Raw genomic sequence first — 21,608 nt, 5'->3', positions numbered from 1 at the left:
TTTAAAAGCACAACTACAATGACGTGGGAAAATACCCGAACAAAGCTGAATGCCACACACACACACACACACACACACACACACATACACATAGTGGCAAAAGTAATATTAAAAAGGGGATAAAATATTCGATAATATAAAGATTAATAATATAAGATTAATTTGTGAAGAACTAATGGAATGATATGATTTGATAAAATTTGCAAATATAATGAATATAAGAATATATGATGAATGAATATAGAGAATGATTAAGAATAAAGAGATCGATATAAACAATGTATGAGAATATAAAAAGGAAAATTGGAAATAGGTAATGATGTGAAATTAGACAAGAAAGCTGTATCTGTGATTATGGTCATGTTTGATTTAAAATGTAAAAAGCCTGGAACCATACTGTTCACCTAAAGATGTATTTAAAGAAATAAAAATAAAAAAAATATTTGGAAAAAGACTATCTGTATTCCAGAGTCTACACAAAAAGGGATGTTTCTGCAACTAGTATATGCCATTGTAATTACAGCTAAAATCTGAAATGCTCTATTTAGTCAAAAAACATAGATGCCTGGTTTCCATAGATCACATTGTCACCTGATTATTTTTAAAATTTCTCCTGTCTCCCTACCTTTGGAATTTGCTTTCTATTTTTGACAGAATGCCAGCAGCCCCCTAATACAAAATTTTAGTCTTTATTTCCTTATTCAATAACTTAACCCACTAGTAGCTGTTGCAAGTTAAATTGTTAATAAAAGTTCTACCTTTGACAATGGGTCTTAAGGAAATCTTTTTCTTTTCCAATGGAAATTTTCAGAAAATAGTAATTATAGGTATAAAATATTGCAAAAAACAAGGAAAACTTTTTTTTGAGTTGTAATACTATTGCATGATTAACTGTATGAATGAGTATTTGAGAATCTCTGCTTCTTTCTTGTCACAAATTAGAAAATTCTGATCTTAATGCAGAATAAGCAACTTATTCATGGTACAATCAATATTACTAGATTTCCCCTCAGTCTATTTAATTCAAATCGATTTGAAGGCACTTGATTTAATTTGATATGCTGAAACAAGTAGATAATTCAATTTAAAAGTATTAGCTTATTTCATCCTCTTCAATCAAAATCAAAACTCTGCTTGGTTACATTGTTTAATTATTATATTTCATCTTGCTGATCCATTCAGGCAAACAGGGTAATGAACTACAGTTAATACCTATCCTTCCAATCCATTTTCTAAATAAAATAATTGTTAAACTCTTATACTAATATCAGTATATTCCATTATTTCCTAATCCACTATGCTTAATCTTACTACTGTTTCTTATATTCATTTAAACCTTATTTAATAATTGAAAATAATTTTAGTTCTATCTTTTGAGACAGTACAAATAAGTAGCTGCAATATTTATTTAAAAACATACCTCACAAAATAGTGTATCTTGTATATGCCAGATTTTAAAATTCATAGGATACTTGAGAACAGAAGCATTATATCCTGAATAGTAAGCTATTGTCTTGATGAATTCCTGAAAAGATATAAGAACAGCATCCTTAAAAGGCAAAGCAACACACCAAGATACATACTCAGTTGTGATATGATGTACAGGACTACAAGGATTGTATACAAGTATGTTCAAATCAGATTATAGTCATTGGAATTAAATAATCTAATCACATGCAATTTTGTGTTCTCTAAACAGTCTTGTCCAACAGAATGCCTTTCAGCTGAGTTGATCTTCAACTCTCATAATACTCAACCAAAAGCAAGTCAAATCTGGAATTATGCAACTGCAAGGCTAAGGTATCTGGATGGTATTAGGTTGGAAAAGCCTGCTGTAGTCCAGCATTATTGCCTATGTTATATGTTTAAAGTTGACATATGAATAATCATTGTCCTCTTTTCTAAGTAAAGTTTAAAGCATTGTTTAAGAATGTAACTGGTTCTGAATCTATGTAATCTATGTAAGATCTATGTAATCTATCTGTTTCAGACAAATAGAGAGCAGTGCCTCACAACAGACACTTATGAATTTTGGGCATGAAAGCAAAGATTGGTATAGCATATATACATTTCAATAAAATATTTCCTGTTAGTCATTTTTAGTAGCCTATTGAAGGGTATAGAAGGTCCACTATCTGGTTGTACAAGGTAGGGTGAGGCACATGTGTAAAATCAAGCTAGGGCAGTGGTGGTGGGTGGAGCTACCCCACATGACCCGCACCTGCTTAGTTTAAGACTGCTGCAGCCAGGCTTCCATGCCCTGACACCTGTTGTGCTGCTGCCTAATTTCTTCTGTGACCTATGTGGTGCTATGTGGTGCATTGCAGCAGTGCTGCCACTCGCAGCCAGACATCATGTAGAATGTTGTGCCGGTGCCACTGTTCATGGCAGGACACCACAACGCACATTGTGCCGGTGCTGCCATGTGGTACATTATGCTGGTGCCAACAAGTGCAACATAATGCCATGAGGCTCATTGCACTGGTGCCCATGCATGGCATGCTGTGCCAGTGCCAATGTGTGGCACATTGTGCTTGCGGCACGGTGTTGCCACTCATGGCAGGACATGCTGCAAGTGGGGGCACTGCTTTGATGAGCCATGTGGCATTTGTTTGTGAGCAGCCACAAGAAGTTGGGCAACAGCACGACAGGTGTTAGGGCACGGGAGGCCTGACTGCGGTGATCCTAAGGTAATGGGTAGAAAATATGACCTGGTGCTTATTTTGGGGCCCAAAAGAAAATGAGACAGGGCCTTATTTGGGGGAACACAGTAGTATTTTAAGACAATCCTCATCCTTATAACTCTCTAGTTTATGTTACCTCATATAGTCTAATTTTTTTCTGGAATTCATTTGATGCTACGGTTTTCTTCAAAAGCTCTATGTAGCGTGGACATTGAAAAATTGGATAGCGTGATGTCTGAAATAAAACAATGAGACTGTTATATTGCTGTTATTAATTTTTCTTCATATTTAAGATTTTTCCTGAAAATTCTTTGCATTGGTATTTCCTATATTATTATTAACATGCTCTTTTTTGAATTATTTTTTATTTTTTTATTTTATAAAACATCTCTTTTGGTGAACAATGTGATTCCAGGTTTTTACATTTCAATACAAACATGACCATATTTACATATTCATCTTTCATATTCAATTTCATATTGTATTATTATTTATTCCATTTTCCTTTAAATATTCTCAAATATTCTTATATTCATTACACTAATCCAATTCCCATTCATATTGTAGCTTATTTTATTTTTCTTTAGATATTCTCATGTCTTGTTTTACAATATTATCTAAAATTCTTATTTCATTTCTATATTCATTACACATATTTACTTTTATCTGTCACATTTGCAAGTTTATCACATACTATTATTCCACTCATTGTTCAATAGGTTTCATCAATTCTAATAATCCAAAATTGTCCCCTTTAATTGTCAATTCGAGCTTGCCACCCCTTATACACTCCCCCAATTTATTCCCTTTAATTCATTATAAAAAATTACCATAGTATAGTCATTTTTTAATTATCACGTTCTACATTAATAACAATAATCTCCTAACTACTACTTATCACTTATGCATATATATCTTTTAAGTCAGATTCCACATGGTATTCTTTTTCTCATTACATTCTAAATCATCTATTGATTTCAAAAATATTAATCTATTCAATTAATTTTAAAAACTGATAATAGTCTTTCCATTACAATTCTTGTAACACATTTTAACTTTATTCATCGCCTTATTAAATATCAATTAATATTCTTAAAATAAATCCCCATTTCCATATCTATTTCAGTTAAATCTATATCTGATTTAACAATAATCCTTAAAGAAAAATATCAATTCTAATCTTTTCTATTTTTAAATCTATATTCTTATATATCACATTACATTGCAGAATCCCCCTTCCTGTTCTTCTATCCATTGTCTCTCATCCTCCTGACTATACGATTTCTTTTCATTTTGTTTGCTTTCTGTTTCCCATCATTTTCTGGTCCTTTCTCTTAATTTCCCTTTTTCCCTTTATTATTTCCCTCCATGTCTTATTCCAATTATTTATTTTGTCCCCCTCCGTCTCTCGATCTTTCTTTTGTAATTTCCTCTTCTGCTGTTTCCTTTTCCTTTGTTTAGAGGAATTACTGAGTCTATAATCTGCACCTATATAACTGTCTGGTTTGGTTCTGCAACCCAACAGGACAGACACAGACTTCAGAGGATAATTAGGACTGCAGAAAAAACAATTACTACCAACCTGCTTCAGTCAAGGACCTGAATATTGCACGAATCAAAAAGAGGGCTATGAAAATATTTACAGACCCCTCACATCCCGGACATAAACTGTTTCAACTCCTTCCCTCAAAACGATACTATAGAGCACCGCACATCAGAACAACTAGACACAGGAACAGTTTTTTTCTAAATGCCATCACTCTGCTAAACAAATAATTCCCTCAACACTATCCAACTATTTACAAAGTCTGCACTACTATTACTATTAATCTTCTCATCACTCCTTATCACCCATCCCCTCCCACTTGTGACTGTATGACTGTAACTTTGTCACTTGCATCCTTATTGACTGTTTCCTAGTATGATTTGATTGCTTATGACTATTTATTTACTTATTTATTTACTTATTACTATTATTAAGTGTTGTACTTTATGATTCTTGACTCTTGATGAATGTATCTTTTCTTTTATGTATACTGAGAGCACTTGCACCAAGAAAAATTCCCTGTGTGTCCAATCACACTTGGCCAATAAAGAATTCTAATTCTAATTCTAACTTTCCAAACAATTCCCCCTTTAATTATCATATCGAATCTCAATTTTTTCGCTTTTTAATATTCATTGTTCCACTTATTTTTTAGAGCTGGTTTCCTCTTTAACTTCTCCTCCTCCTCTGATTCTCTTTGTTCTTCTTTAGTCTGTATCACCATTTCTAGTTTTTGTAGTACAATACTGTACACTTCCAAGCTTTCTTTCATCATTTTCTTCATGTTTTGTAATTCCAATCTTATTTCCACACATAATTTTCCCATTTTGTACACTTCTTTTTTTCCCTTCTTTAATATTTATATCCAATCCAATTATCCAGTAGTTTATTTCAACCAGCATCTTTTGTATTTAATTTCAACAATCAGTGTCCATAAATATTTGTTTCCAGGTTCCTTCTGTTGATTTCTTTTCCAACTTTTCCCCAAAGTCACCAAACAATCCCAGGGCAATTCCTTCACATATCTTTTTCCCCCTTGTAGTATTCTGGTATTTCACTTTTCAGGGTTTTTATTTTATTATAGTGGAATTCCTCTTATTTCATTTCAAATTCTAATTTTAAAAAGACCAAGCACTTTTCAATTTTTTTTTTACCATTAGGTGACACTGTCAGTTCTGTTTGCACGTTCCACCCTTTCTTTTAGCTTTTCCCCCTTTTAAAGGTTTTATTAATTTTGCTAATTTCAATTGTTAGTTATTATTTCTTTTTAACACGTTCAATTCCAGCATTTATTTATGCCTATTTAGTGCCAAAATCCAGACAATTATCCAGTTTAATTTCCAAGTCTTTTATAATGTTTTCCTTTGAATTTTCCACTTTCAAATTAATTTGTCAGTGTTCCAGCAAACGTCCATTCCAATCAGTAACTCTGAGCCAAACATATCTCAAAAGTACCTTTATTAGAATAGCACCTGGCACATCTGTGGAAACCCCAATCTAAATATTTTTTTGACCCTCCACAATTTCTAAACCTACAAATCCATCCCCCCTTGGATGTCATCATCACATCACATGGCCCAATCATGATCTGTCCAAAAGTAAGATCCTTATTTCATCCTGCGCCATTCTAAATGACCTTGAATTAACAAAGAATTTTATTTTGTCTACTTAAAGCTACTTAATTGAAATCACCCCCTTCCACTCTCTCAGGCTATGTGAAAGCATGGAATATGGCTTCCAAAGCTGACAGGTGTCCCCCCCTTGAAAAATTTGCCTCCTAAAAGAGATAATAAAGAAATTACAACCAGGGGTTAATGCAATGCCCTTAACCCCCTTTCCCCTCCCCCCAGGTTTGGTTTGGTTTATCAGGTAATTCATTATGGAATTGGTTAACCAATCTATCTGCATGTACATCCCAGGTTTTTACCCAAGTAGCATTTGACAAAGGGTAACCTTTCCATAATACCAAATATTGTAATCTCCCTCGGTGCAAGCTAAAATCAAGGATTTTCTTGATTTTATAATGTGTCTCATCCTGTATGATTAAAGGTTTTGGGGGAGCTGTTGGTATCGGCCTTAGATTTGATCCTACAGCTGGTTTCAATAAACTACTATGAAATACTAGGTGTATTTTCCCCAATAGCTGGGGGAGACTTAATTGGACTGTGACTGGATTGATTATTTTTTATATAGGGAATAGACCTAAGAATTTAGGGTCCAACTTCCTAATGGGAAGTTTCAATCTGAGATATTTAGTTGACAAAAACATTTTGTCCCCTACTTTAAATAGTGGTTGGAGAGATCTGTTTTGTCAGCCTGTTTTTATATTCCTCAGCAGCTTCAGTCAAAGCTTTTTTTTTAAATCCTCCCAACCGTTCTTTAATGAGTCCATCCATTCCATTAAAGACATAGATGTTGGGAGTTCCGTAGGTAATTCTGGCATAGAGACAAATTCCATGCCAGTGTTGATTTGGAATGGAGTCAAGCCTATGCTGCTATGTACTGCATTATTATAAGCAACTTCTGCAAATGGCAACAGCTCTGCCCAGTTCTCCTGTTGATAATTTACATAGCATCTAATGTATTGTTCCACCGTGGTGTTCGCTCCCTCTTCTGCCCTGTTGCATACAGGATGGAATGCTGAGGAAAGCCCTTGAGATAAGCCAATGGACTTCAAAAACTCCCTCCAGAACTTAGCGGTAAACTATCCATCTCGGTCTGAGATTACTGTCAGCCTCAAGATCTCTTCGGGTACCCCAACTGCTATCCATCTCCTTTATTTCTCCCTTAGTATCTCTACTGCTAGGCTTACTTCTTTCGGCTGTCATTAGCAATGGGGGAGGGGTAATTGTGGGGGAAGAGAGCTGGAGGTGTTTTGCATTCCTTTACTGTGGGCAGAAGAAGGGGGTTTTCTTCTTTCCAACTTTCCATTTCCTTGCTAGCCTCTATCCTTTTTGCGCAGCTGCGAAGTCTTATCAAAATATGTCAAGGTCAACGGACAGAGGCCTCATCACCACCTGAAGATGCTCACATGATCATATTCAGAACTTTTAATTGGAAGAGACTTCTGGACTTCAGGGGATGAGAACAATTCCATTTCTTTGTATGTGTGATCTGCGCGCCAAATTCTCACTTTCGGAATTCCATTTGTAGCTTCCTTTTCATCTTCCAGTAAAAGAAGAACTTTGCTCTGAACCATGGAGTCTGAGTATTTCTTTCTTGGATTTTGAAAGAAGCACACATTGACAATTACTCTATGAGCTACTTCATGGAGCCTATAGATATGCTTCATGAACAATTTGCAAGATTTTTAGCTGAAGGTAGTCTTTTACAGACTGTAAAGTGGGCTTGCTTAGAGAATAAATAAATAACAGTCCAAATCACTGTATTTCCTCCACTCTCAGGTAACTCTATGATAAAGTCCATCACAATTTCTTTCCATGGCTTCGTTGGTTCAGCTATTCATTGAAGAAGGCCAGGGGGTACTCCAGTTTAGCACTGCTCTCACTTTTCCAGGGTCCATCTCAATTCCCTGATTGGATACTCGATTGCCTAGGTAATCCAGTGACTCTTTGTGGAATTCACATTTTGACAGCTTTACATATAACTTGATAGCTAAAAGTTTTTTCAGCACTTGTCTGACCAGTTTGTTCTTTGATGGTTTCACTGAATATAAGAATGTCACCAGGTAGACGATGACCCCTTTGTATAGGTGTGGATGTAAGACTTCATTGATGAATTGCAAAAATACTCTGTGTGTGTGTGTGTGTGTGCTGGAATCCGAAAGGTATGACTCGGAATTGGAAACTATCCAGAGGGTAGTTGAAAGCAGTTTTCCATTCATCTCCCTTGTTTATGCAGATTCTGTAGTAAGCTTCTCTCAGATCTAGTTTGGTGAAGACCTTGCATTTAGACAGGTGATTTAATAAGTCCTTCATGAGAGGGAGGGGGTACATGTTTTTATGCATACTGAGGTCACGCCCCTAAAATCAACACATTATCTTAGATTGCCATCTTTTTTTTCTTTGAATGGCATTGGGTGGCCAACCTTGATTTGGCAGATTCAATGAAACCTTGGTCCAAATTGTTATCTATGTATTTTCTCAACTCAGTCATTTCAGCTGGTATCATGGAATACCTCTTTGATTTTGGCAGTTTTGCACCAGGTTCTAATTTTATGGCACAATCAGTGGCTCAATGGGGAGGTAAAACATTGCGTTCCTCTTTGCTGAACACCTCAGCCAAGTCCCTGTATTGTTTGGGGTCTTAGGGTGCACCTGGAGGAGAGTCTGAAGCAATGGCTGCTGCTTCAGGTTGTGGATCTTTGTTTGGTGGCAGTTTCTTTGTGAGGAAGGGGGGCAGTGGGCCAACCCTGATTATGATTTTTCAGTATCTGTCTTCCCACTTGATAGTAGGGGCCCATTTATCCAGCCAAGCAAGTCCCAATATGACAGATTCTGACATCTTTGGAGCCACTACAAAACATATGAGTTCACGGTGTCTGCCCATCTCTAGTTTGATTAACTCTGTCATTTGGGTGTGCTGGGACTCCCCCAATTAAAGTCCCATCTACTTGTTCAAACCTGATGGGGCATTTCAGGTTTTTAGTTTTTATTCCTAATTGTTCAACAATGGGGAGGCCAATAAGGCATCTAGAACACCCAGTATCTATTACTCCCCTGCCTCCCCCATGTCAGGTACCACCAACTTCACTTTGACTGTAAAAGGTGGGTCAGGGGGTCAGAAGTTAATTGCTCCCTTTTGCATGGTGGGGGACTTCTATGGTGTGCCTAGCAAACTGGTTAGTGTCTGTAGGCTTCCTGGGATTTCTTCAACCCGTGGTGGCTGTACTAGGCCTTAGTTGTGGAGCTTGTGGAATAGGTGCAGGAGCCAAACTGTCAGCTGCTCTATGGCCATTCTGGACACAACGATAGCACTTTATCATTCTTGTCGGTCGGTAGGAACAGTTTCAGCAGGTCTGGTGAAAGGCTGCCTGGCCACAGCTCTCCTAGGAGGGCCTTCAGGTAGAGTTTTTTCAGTGGGTTGATTTCCCTGTCTAGCCTGAGGGATAGTGCATACCAATCCTGCAGAGTCTCGGGTATTCCTCTAATGTTGCAGGCCTTTTTTACTTCTGGGTCAGAGTGTTCTTGAAATAGTGCAACAGAATTCTTTCAGGCCAGTCCATGAGGTGGATTGCAACCCTTTTAAAGTCCCATACAAAATCTTGTAAGGGTCACTTGCCTTGTTTCATTTCCATTAATTTGTCCTCATTTTCTCCAACTCTGTCAGGACCTAAACCTAAGGAGTTCAATGAAAGCATGGACATCCTGAAGTTCTGGAGCTTTCTTGTAATGCAGTTGAGCCACCCAGTCAGAAGCATCCCCCTCATTTATCCCATCTGTTATTGCAGTGACCAGATCACGATCTGTTGCATATTGAGTCCAAACTGATCTATGCGGGACCAGATTCTTCATCTGCCATGAAGAGGCTGTTTGTTGCCTTCTTCCCCATGATGGGAAGAGTGGGGGGGGCTGCTGTCTGCTGCCTGTGCAGATTCCTTTGCTGAGAAGAGATCATTATTCTCTTTGGGGCTAGGGTGTTCCCGGACCAGGTGGTGCAATGGGTGCTGGCATCCACTGGCACTGGACCCATCCTTGACCAGGATAACCCTGGATGAATGCTTTCTGTAGGGATAGGATTTGAAAAGTTCTCCCTGCAGACCACACCTGACCTGACTAGAGGTCTGGTTGTACAAGGATCTAATTAGGAACAGAAGACGTCTACTGATAGAACTTTTGAGCAGTTTTGACCACAACAGTCCCCTAGGGACTGAGTCAAACGCTGACTTTAGGTCAATAAAAGCAGTAAAAATTTTGCCACCTGGTATGGTAGTATATTTATTGACCAGGTGTGCTAAGACAAAGCAGTGGTCCAGTGTGGCACAGCCCACTTTAAACCCAGTCTGTTCAGCACCAATAATATTGGACTCCTCAACCCAAGTGAGGAGTCTACATTGGAGATATTTAGCATAGTTTCTTAATGATGGAGAGCACGCTTATGGGGTGATAGTTGGCTGGATTGTTCCTATTTCCTTGTTTAAAAACTGGAACAATAATTGCTAAGCTCCAGGAGGTAGGGATCGTGCCAGAGGTATTGATATGTGTGAAGAGTCTTGCTAAGAGAGGAATCCACCACTCGGAATTGGATTTTAGCAGATCAGGGGATATAGCATCAGGGCCAGGGGCTTTGCCTGAGTTGAGTTTGGAGATAAGCTCAGTTAATCTCAGCATGAGTCATGGGTTACCAGTCAGGAACTGCAGGAGGCAGTTGTGGCCCAAGCATGGTCGAAACTGTTGACGCCTGGAAAATTGCCAAGAAATGGTTTTCCCAATCTCTGTTGGAAATACAGCAGAGAGGGAGTTCTTGATGACCTGGCAAGGAGCTGGCAACAATTTGCCAAAATAATCGGTGTTCTTCTGCTGGATGAAGTAGATCCCACTTCTCTAGCTTTCTTTTTCTTAGCAATTAGTCCTTTATACTCCCGCTTCAAGCAATAGTAGTCCTTTGGTGGGCATTTATCCCCTCGATTACGATAGAGCAGGTAAACCCAATTAATCTGGTTTCTGAGCATCAGACACTCTTTGTCAAACCAAGAATTACTTCTTGAATGATATGGACCACTAGGCCTACGGATGGCTCCTAGCTCCCTTTGAACACTATTAATTAGTGATTCAAAGGCCGAGATTGTCCCTGGGCCACTACTTGTTAGAGCCTGATTGTATAGGCTGAGACACTCTGGAGATGATAAAAAGGAGTGGAACTTTCTTTCAGTATTAAAAGACCATTTGATCCTCCTTGTATACAAGGCCACATAGGGATCTAATATCTGGGGCCCCCTAGGGAGATGTATATTTGAGGAAAGCCCAATGATTGTAACCAGGGGGTAGTGGTCGCTCTCCGTAAGGCAGTCCACATAAAAAGCATGGACTGCCTTTCTAAGAAGCTGGGATACCAACACAAAATCAATAACACTACTTCCATGTGAGGAACTAAAAGTAAACTCACCAGCTAGATCACCTAGGGTACTCCCATCTTATTGTGTTGGGCTGCTAAAAGGTCTAACTGAATGCCAGCAAAATTTGTTAATTCATCCTTAGAATGTCTGGCTGGAATCAGGTATCCTATGGCCTGGAGGGTTTCTTGGGAGTAGAGTGCCTCAATAGATGGGGGAACTTGGATTCCCAATTGGGCATTAAAGTCACCCCCTATAAGGATGTACAGTGCTGGGAATTAAGTTTCCATACAAGTAATGTAATTCTCCAGCACGCCCCATTGAGCCTTAGTATCAGCTTGCCTCATCGTTGGGGGAAGATAAACATTGAACACTAACAGTTTGCTGCATCCTCTCTTAATTAGGAGTGCCATAGCTAAAGAGCCACAGGGGGGAAGCTCCACTGTGTCCACTTTCAAAGCAGTAGAAACCAAGCAAGCTAGACCACCCTTAGGCCTTCCTGTCATAGATTGTCTGGTGGCGGTCATGGAAATGACCGTAAACCCTGTAAGGGATATCTTATCGCATGCCCAGGTCTCCTGAAGCAGGACCACATTAAATGAGTGAATATAGTTGGTGAATTCTGTGGTACCACACCTTCTCCCTCAACCTGCTATGTTCCACGAAAGGCACTTAAGTGTGCAGGGTTTTTTTTTGCCAGAATTAATAGTCATTCTGTGTGATTTTTCCCAGAGTGCCCTTCAGATCCGAAAAGATACACTCGTTAAGTGGCAGGGTCATCCTCTTAGGAGGCAAAGGCAAGGAAGGAGGGAGGGGAGGCGAGCCTTGTTCATGGGGCTGTAGGGCTCTAAGCGCACTCCAGTTCGTACTTGTGGCATTAATTGGTTGCTTAGCTGGCAAGTATTCAGCAGCATCAACAGATGGAGTTTGAAGTAGCCCTGGATCTCCAAATGTATGAATTAGACATTCTGGAGAGAGTGCCAAGGGAGCTTCCATTGGTAAATCAGTATAGACTCCCTGGAATCCAAGGGAATCCTTACCAGGTAGTGAAAGACTCCAGAGCTTGGATTTAACTGCATCCAGACGCTTTATGATTTGGGCCCTTTCTGGTTGTGGAAGCACACAAAAGGAGTCAAAAAGCTGTGTCTCCTCCTGGTTCCAGAAATTGTCTTGTCATAAGTCAGTCTCAAAAATAGATGGGATCTCAGAGGCACTGACCTGGGGCTTATCTACTAAGGAACCATGGGTGCCCTGGGATGGTGTCGCTTCCTTTGGGGCCATTTCTTCCCAGCTGATCAAGTCAAGGGAAGCTTCCTGGTAAGATGTTACTTGCTGCGGAGGGTGTGTGTGTTGATTTGACTGGTTGTAGGAGGAACAGTCAGGTTACCATCTGAGAGGATGCCAACTGGAGGTTTTGCGGGAATAGGTGTATAGGTGTTTCAGTTTCAGTTTTACTTTCACAGCAGCAAACAACTTTACTACAGAACAGCTGAGCTAAGCCACACCCAGGCTCCTTGCTGTCTCCTTCTTGCTTCACATATCAAATACTGTTTAAGTTTCCAAACACCCCTCGACTCACCCTCAACACCCTCTCTCACACACTGACAGGATGCTAGCCAGATGAATACCAATGGATGCTGATAGGCAGAGGCAGATTTTTTTCCGTATTTTCCTGTTCAGTTCAGACAAATCTATTCCTTCTACTGTAACATCAGTTAAAAGGAAAAGAGGCAAAAAATGCAGAAAAAGATTTACAGATGTGATTAGGAAAACACAAGTAACACACAAGTATTGTCAAACTCATTCCCAAGTCAGGCTATAAAAAAATATACATCTAATGATCCCTATGTTAATCAGTCACAAATGAGAGGTATTTCTCTGGTTTTCAATATGAATCTTAGATTCATTATTCCAGGTTGTTGATCTTGAACCTCAGTACTTTGTGCCTGATGCTGTGCTCTAAAGTGGCAGGATGAGATTCCCGGGATGTGCTGCAGTGATGGTAAAGTCCAGATCCCTCCCCTTCAGCCCTCTCCTAAACAGTTACACAACCTTCTCACCCACCAGCATCCAGTTAAACATTTTTGCCAGTCTAGCGGGAGGAAAGTGCCATCTGTAGAACATTTTATATTGATTTTCTCTGTATGCTGTAGATGTAATTAATTTATAATTTAATCCCCACATTCTCTCCCAATTTTCCAGGTCTATATTATGGCCAACGTTTTTCACCCATACCACCATCATCTCTTTGACCACCTCCTCTTCCATTTTAAAATCTAGTAGAAAGCTATATATTCTTGAGATCATTTTCTTTTCCATTTCTTTTAGAATTTTACCTAATTGATGCTTTTCCATGCAGAAACCAAATTGTTCTTTGTCCTTCTGGTATCTCGCCTGAATTTGCACGTATGGCCACCAATCTATCTGTATATTTTCTTGCTGTAATTCTTGTCTCGTTTTTAATCTTCCTTATGTGTCTAGTAAGTCTTTATAAGTCCTCTTTTTCCCCAGATCCATTGCATTTGGGTAGATTTGTGCTTCCATAGTTGACAACCAGTCCGGTATTTGAGTATAATGATTCTTTTAAATCTTGTTTCATGTCCGTATTAATGAATCTCTAATCATGTGTCTCTGAAAATATGCATGCTGTTTACATTTCCCATCCCATAGAAAACTATGCCACCCTCTCTGCAAGTCATCACCCTCTATCAACAATACTCTTCTATTTTCCAGGTTGATCCAATCTTTATTCCATACCATAGCTTGTCCCAGTCTGCTGTTCTTCTTCTGATGTCTTGCGTTGATCCACTTTCCTGCTTCCCGATCACAGCTGGTTGTCACAGCTTCGGACCCGCCGTAGATGCCGGGTTTCTTTCATGCCAGATTCAAAGTGCTTCCCCTCATTGCAGCGGGAGGTTGCTTTCCTCCACTCTGCTCCTAAATTCTCCCTTCTAATTCATGTTTCACTCCAAGCTTCATGATGCCTCTGAGAGCTTCCAAGCACAAATATTCGGATACAGGATTGCAGAAATCGCTCTCCTGCTCCACTCCACCGTGACCTCACCACTGGAAGTCCCACCCACCAGCATCCAATGGCAAAGCACTTTCTTTCTGCTATCTGGAAGTACAACGGATGCTTCCAAATGACATCTTTTGGAGCCAGAGAGGTGAGGGAGGGAAATTTTATGTCAACATTCAGAGTGCAGGGGCAGGTCTACCACAGGATAGGAAGTATCATGGCGGGGCTTCAGCAGCAGCCTTAATTTCTCCAGATATACTTTGTTGGTGATGATGACAATGAGAGGGACATCCATTGTGGAATTTATATATCTAAAAGCGAAATACCACTCACACATCATCACAAAATCTTCAGAACCGTAAAGCCTACAAACTTGAAATTTGGCATGTATTGGCTTCTAGGTGCTCACTAACAAAGGATTTTTTGAAATAACCATCAGAGGATTAGTATTTCCTATATTATTATTAACATTCATTGTGTGGAGACAATAACTTGGTCCTCAATACCAATAAGACCAAGGAGCTTTTAGTGGATTATAGAAGGAACAGATCAGACATCCAGCCCTTGCTTATCAATGGAGACTGAGTGAAGCAAGTGGCCAGTTTTAAGTTTCTGAGTGTTACCCTAAAAGAGGACCTGACCTGGGGTGCCCACATTGCAGCCGTGGTCAAAAGGCCCCAGCAGAGATTATACTATCTGAGACTTTTCAGAAAATAACAACTGAATGAAAAACTGCTGGTGACCTTCTACCGCTGCACCATAGAGCATTTTAACATATTGCACCTCTGTATGGTTTGCCAATTGCACAGTGGCAGATAGGAAAGCACTCCAGAGGGTTAATGTCATTGCCCAGAAGATCTTCTAGCAGAAGATCATTGGCTGCCCTCTCCCCTCTTTGGAAGAGCTTTATAGTTCCCGCTGCCTTAAGAAAAATCAAAACATTCTCAAAGATCCATCTCATCCTGGGAACCCTTTTTTTGAACTATTACCATCTGGCAGATGGTACAGAATAATAAAAACAAGGAGAAATAGGCTGAAAAACAGTTTCTATCCCAGGGCAGTAGCTGTTTTGAATTCTGCTGTATAGTGCAGTGTTGGTGTGGTGTTTGGGGGTTTCCAGTTCAATGTGTGAAGGGTGAAGGATGTGTGCTTGTGTTTATTTTCATGATCATGGTCATGATGTGCACTTAAGATAATTTTGTTGTACGAGGTGCAATGACAATAAAGTAAACTAAACTAAACACATTCTTATGCTAAGGACTTCTACTCCCCCTCCCCACCTGAAAAGAAATATCTTCCAACTGCAATTCAGCTAAGCCACACCCTTGCTGTCTCCTTCTTGCTCACACAGCAAATACTCTTTCACTTTCTAAACAGCCTTGAAATCTTTCACACACTGACAGGATGCTAGCCAGATGAATACCAATGGACATTGGTAAGCAGAGGCACAATTCCCCCCTCCTTATTTTCCTCACCAAAAACTTGCCCGATCACATAGTTTCGTAGTGAAGCACGAGTACTCTGCCAGTTTATTATAAATCTCATCTGTTTCAAGAGATGAGTGTGTGAAATTGAAACTGTCTGCTGATAGAAAAAATGCCAGTGATGACCCGGGGCATGGCACAAAAGCATCAAAGTCACAAAAGTAGGTAAAGTCCCTTTAATACCACTACTTCGCCTCCAATGTCCAATTACCATCGGCTGGAGAAAAAAAACTCTCCCAAGAACAGTTTTGAAGGGAAGAAATTTAGTCCGAACCCAAAGTACATATAAATTATAAATAAAAACCAACACAAACCACGCTGCAGCAATTAACAAGACAGGGCAGGGTAAGGAATTGCAGACTTCAAAAGATAATGAAACACACACAATTGGGAGGACACCAGAACCCAGATAAGACTTGACTTGGAATGGAGAAGGAAGCAACAAGAGTTACGGGGGTTATGGGGGATACGGGGAGAAAAGGGCCCTGATTCCCTTCATTAGCTGCAGATGGGAAAACAGGATTTTAAAAGGGAGTTTGCACACAGTACCTTGCTGAACGTGAATTATTTTGGTAATAAATAATTCACGCTTTGCTTCCAGCAAGGTACTGTGTGCAAATTCCCTCTTAAAATCCTGTTTTCCCAGCTACAGCTAATGAAGGGTATCAGGGCCTTTTTCTCCCCCATAACCCATGTAACTCATGTTGCTCCCTTCTTTGTTCCTCCCTGTGTGCCCTAGGATGAAGAGGGGGTGGCCCTGGGTCTTCCTCTGAATGCCTAGCTGGACTGTGCCCTTCCCCAATTTCTTCCATAGCTACCGGAGCCACACTCCCACTCCCAGTCAGCTGCTCGACCTCCCCCTCAAAATCAGATTCCAACAGGGGCATGACAGTGCCTAAAAACTAGGAAGAACAGTTTATATTACTGATACTCACTGGATTGCTTGCCTTTGGGACAACATGTACTGAGATTGGTTGCCACAGGAGTTTAGGATTCCAGATTTGATCACAAACGGACCAGCAAGATTTGCTTGGGCACTCAAGCAAATGGTTCGATCAATTTCAGTGCTCTGGATTAAAATCTAAGAGAAATAAAAGACAACTGTCTTATAAGTTAATATTTTTTCCCTGAATTTTGCATGCCCAAGTACAGCCTGAGTGTGGTGGAAACAGAGATGTGGTAGAGAGACATCAGTGTTTTCTTTATAGCTAGTGTAGTTCTTTAGTTTTAATGTGCGTACTTTAATAAGGCATTACATACTAATTTATTTCTTCCATTTAGTGTACTTGTTTATATGTACGATGACTGCAAATTTTGTGAATAGTTATGCCCTTTTTTGCAGGATTTTATGAAAATGTACATAGTTGATGGGCTGTCTGCTAAAATAAAGCAAGGTCATACACACACTTGAAAGTAAATCAGGAAGCCTGTAATTGTGGAGTCTGTCTGGCAAGAACAAAAAATTCTTATCCACAAGAAATATGCATGTGTAAATTTTGTAACAATCCTGGCTAATTAGAAAGCTGATAAAAGTAACATGAGTTAGACAACTTGCAGACCTCAGATAAAAGGTAGGAATAGAGATGGCCTGCAGCAAATCAAATGTGTATTAGATAACTACTAGGGCATTCATTAGCTAAGACTTGGGAATAGGGGCAGCTAGAGACCAATAGAACAAATTGTAGAATTATTACTAAAATGTTTATTAGATGCTATTTCTTATTATTTCACTTTGTCCCACCTTCTCCTTTAGTGAAAATGTATAAATTTACTCAATCTTTTGTTCTTGGCTCTTAGCATTTTGACCAGGAGCCCCTTTCCTTGGAGTACTCAAAAAAAAAAGCAATCAGAAAACCTGCACCTCATGTCTGGCATCCATCATTGGCTTTGACACCAGGCTCAGACCCGAATTGGGGACAACATGGTGAGAACTTAACAGTTCAAATATATGCCAAAACAGAAAAAAAAAAGAGAACTCTGCTTTGAGCTATCTGCTCTTGAAGCCTCAGTGAAAAATGAAGTGAGTTGAGACATCCATTAAAAATGTCTGAATATTAATGTGATATTTCTTAAAATTTTGAATGAGAAGCCCAAGTCCAAATCTACTCTCAACCATAGAAACTTATGAATGACTTTGGGCCTCTCAGCCCAACATTTCCTAATGTATTGCTGCTGAGGGAAAAATTGACATCTTAACCTTTAGAAATCTAGCAAACAGACAGATATATTAATTGATAAAATATACAGAAAATTACATTTATTCACCTGCAATTTCTGTAAATTTCTGGCTCTCAAATACTACGTGTAAAAGTTGTTGTGGCCCCGATTCCCGAGCCTATGCTGTCAGAGGAAGAGGGCCTGGAAGATGAGGAGGAGGAACTGGGAATGCCTTCCTCCCCAGGACCTTCCTCTCTGGCAATGCCTTCCTCCCCAGGACCTTCCTCCCTGATAATGCCTCATGTTCTATCAGACAACTGAGAAGAACAGCCTGAGATTAATCAGGAGGAAGGCATATCGGAGCAGCCCCTGACAGGGAGTAAAGAGGAAGAGTGTTGGCTTAATGCTAAGCAGCGTTGTAGGGAGAAACATGAGCACCAACGTAGGAGGCGTGGGAGGGTCACAGAGTGAGCTGAGTCATTGAGCCACACCCCACAGGGGATAAAAGTGGCTGTGTTTTCTCCTGAAACTTTGTACGGGACAAAGTTTAACCTAACTTCAGATTTTCTTCATGAATGATTATTTTTGTGGACTGCCTTGTGATTTTCTGTGAGTAAAACTTTATCAGTTTGGACTTGGCATGTGGGAATACCAAGAATATTATCAGTTCCAAAGAATTAACTCTGTGAAGTCTGAGCCAGCTTGCCTGCCTGTGTTGGTGTGAGTTTGTACTCTTTCATATTTTGGGAAAGAGGAAAGGCAAGACAGAACAAAAAGTTATATAGGAAACATGTATAATTTATCTTTGGGCATCAAAATTCTGAATCTTTGATGTTTTGAGCAATATATGACTGGAATTAGATAAAACAAATTATGTGCTTGTACTCACCTCCTCTCTTTTATAACTGACATTCAGAAAATCTGAACATCTCTTCTTTATGCATTGTCCAAGCTCATATTGCTGCTGCATTCCAATCTATGAAAAAACAATATAGCCATGAGTTACTTAAAAAGAAAAATGCACTTTCCAGTTCGCATGAACTAATAGCCATATCTTAAGATTTTAAGGTAATCCCTGACTTATGACCACAACTGAGCCCAAAATTTCTTTTACTAAGCTGGATAGTTAAGTGAGTTTTGCCCCATTTTACAACCATTCTGGCCAGAGTTGTCAAGTGAACCACTGCAGTTGTTAAGTGTGACAAACTGTTTAAGTGACTTTTTAAATTATAAATGGTCATTTTAAATTCAAATGGTCATTAAATAAACTGTTGTAATTTATCTCCTTAAAAATAACTTATTTATTTACTTATTTATTTATTTTGTCAAGCATGTATGAGAAAACAAGTATAAGTTTGAACATAACATATAAACGTATAAGTATAAATGGGTATAAGTATATACATAATAAATAAGTATGAATAAATGGGAACAGTAGGTCAAAGATGGTAGGCACACGGGTGCACTTATGCACGCCCCCTTGCAGATCTTTTAGGAATCAAGTGAATTTGAAAGCTATTTTAAATGCAAATACAAAACCATTTCATTCATCACACTGGGTGTAAATCCAATGTTTTCTTGCACAAAAAATAAATGTTTGTGGTAATATTTAATGTTTTCTTGTACCAAAATAAAGGTTTGCAGTTATATTTAAAATGCTTCGTCTTTATTTCCAAACCTACTGTGTTATGCAAAACACTCAAGCAATAGGAGTAGATGTAACAAGGAAAAACATTCTGGTTTACAATGCTTACCAAAATTCAGGAATAGAATTAGGAATTCCATGGGGGGAAGGGGGATTGTCTTCTAAGGCATTCCATGGGAAATGCTGATAGAGCCATGTCTTAAAATATCATTCATAATTGTAAAAATGCTTAGCAATTCCTCAGTAAGATGTTGAGTATTATCTGACCTGTGGGGCTCATTATTTGGCACTATATCATCAATCATTTTGTATTTTATCCATGTAGTTTCTTGGTAAAAACACAGGAATGATTTAGCATTGCTTTCTCCTGCACAGTAAGAATTAACCAAAGTGATAATCTGCCTCTGGCATCTTCCTATATCACTTTGACAACATAGATGCCTGCTGATTTCAGCTGGATAGGTGGCATGACAGAAAGGTGGATGGATAAAGAACAGATAAAATGGGTGGGCAGACAGGTGGACAGATACATTTTAATGGAATTGGGCTGTATTTACCAGGACCAGAATCTTAATTCTTCTCTCTTTTTGAAAATATGAATTTATGTTCTAAAACAATCTCTCTGAATTTTATCCTAGTTCTTTTTCACTTTGAACAAACTGTTACAGAACAGTAAATGCTGAGGGGGGAATTCTAAAAGTTGGCATCAAATGCATCTTAAATGTGCAGTGCTGGAGAAAGTTATGTAATTGTTACATGCCAATCAATAAAAGTTAATTATAAATCACCTTCCTTTATTATATGTATTATTTATTGTCTTTACTATTATAGAAAACGACAAACCTTAGTCAGTTGCCCAAATCCCTGTGGCCATTCACTTTCACTGTGTAAGCCATTGGGATAATTTTCAATAGGACTTCTATATCCATGTCGATAAATCTAGGAAGAAAGGTTATAAGATTATATCACTTTATATATTTTTCATTATAAGCCTTTTGATACATTTTTAATTCCCACCTCCTCTCTTACACACACAGCTGGTGGGAGGGGTGAGAGAGAGAGAAAGAAAGAGAGTTTAATCCTATTAAGTAGCGGAAAAAAATCCAGAAGCTATTCTCTGCAAGTTTCCCCCACCTTGTTTTAGAATAACATAATATAAATATTATGTTATATTAACATATCATAAATATGCATAAACATCAGCAAGTATTGTGGGCCCAACTGACAAAGGAAAGCTCAAGATCATATTGCTTGGAAACTTGCAGAAGATCCAAATGGATAGATGCAGTGGAGGGGCAAAGGCTAGGATGATGATGATGATGATGATGATGAATATAAATAAAAGAATATGAAGAAGCATTTAAACAACCATGCATATGAAACCATGAATTATTTTGATTAAATACTCATAAGTAACTTCAACACAATATATACATAAGAAAAAGGTAACCAAACACTTGAAAAATATCAAAATAATTTTATAATCCTTCAGTTTAAAATCTATAACCTATATATCTTTCCTTACAGTAGGAATTTTTAATTGCTTATATATTGAACTATCTTATATTCTAGATCCTAGAAACAATGGTTGGAAACTAACCAGAGAGAGGCAACCTGGAATTAAGGACAAACTTTCTAACAGTCAGGACAATTGTGGGTGCTCCATCACTGGGTTTTTTTAGGAAGAGACTAGACTAGGGGTATCAAACTCTAGGAGCCAGATCCAGCCCATGGGGTACTTAGATCTGGCCTGCAAGGCTGCCCTGGAAACAGCAAAGAACTGGCCTGTGGTGCCTCTGCCAGCAAAAATGGAGCTCTGTTTTCACTGGCAGAGGGTTGAAGGAGGCCGTTGCAGCAAAAAATGGAGCTCAGGAGCTTGTTTTCACTGGCAGAGGGTTGAAGGAGGTCATCACAGCCGAAAACAGAGCTCAGGAGCCTGTTTTCATTGGTCAAGCACTTGGGCCACCACACATGATGTCAAGCTGGGCACACCCACCCCAGCCATGCCCACCCCAGCCCCCCAAGGTCAAACACAAGCCTGATGTGGCCCTCAATGAAATT

The 21,608-nt window shown here is 39.0% G+C and overlaps 1 protein-coding gene across 1 annotated transcript in view; it reads right to left on the bottom strand.

The window, feature by feature from the left end:
* The window catches only part of ACP3 (acid phosphatase 3), a 163,142-nt gene that overhangs the window by 110,913 nt on the left and 30,621 nt on the right, over nucleotides 1-21,608 (bottom strand). Inside the window, 6 exon segments of the mRNA XM_087915863.1 lie at nucleotides 1,421-1,525; nucleotides 2,821-2,919; nucleotides 16,681-16,754; nucleotides 16,757-16,826; nucleotides 18,792-18,878; nucleotides 20,391-20,486. Coding sequence (XP_087771989.1) covers nucleotides 1,421-1,525; nucleotides 2,821-2,919; nucleotides 16,681-16,754; nucleotides 16,757-16,826; nucleotides 18,792-18,878; nucleotides 20,391-20,486 — 531 coding nt within the window.

Source organism: Pseudonaja textilis, chromosome Z (assembly GCF_049901715.1).
Source record: "Pseudonaja textilis isolate UNSWEBS1 chromosome Z, rPseTex1.2, whole genome shotgun sequence".
Lineage (NCBI taxonomy): Eukaryota > Metazoa > Chordata > Lepidosauria > Squamata > Elapidae > Pseudonaja > Pseudonaja textilis.
The sequence above is the reverse complement of the archived record's forward strand: the minus strand, read 5'-3'. Positions and strand labels throughout refer to the sequence as shown.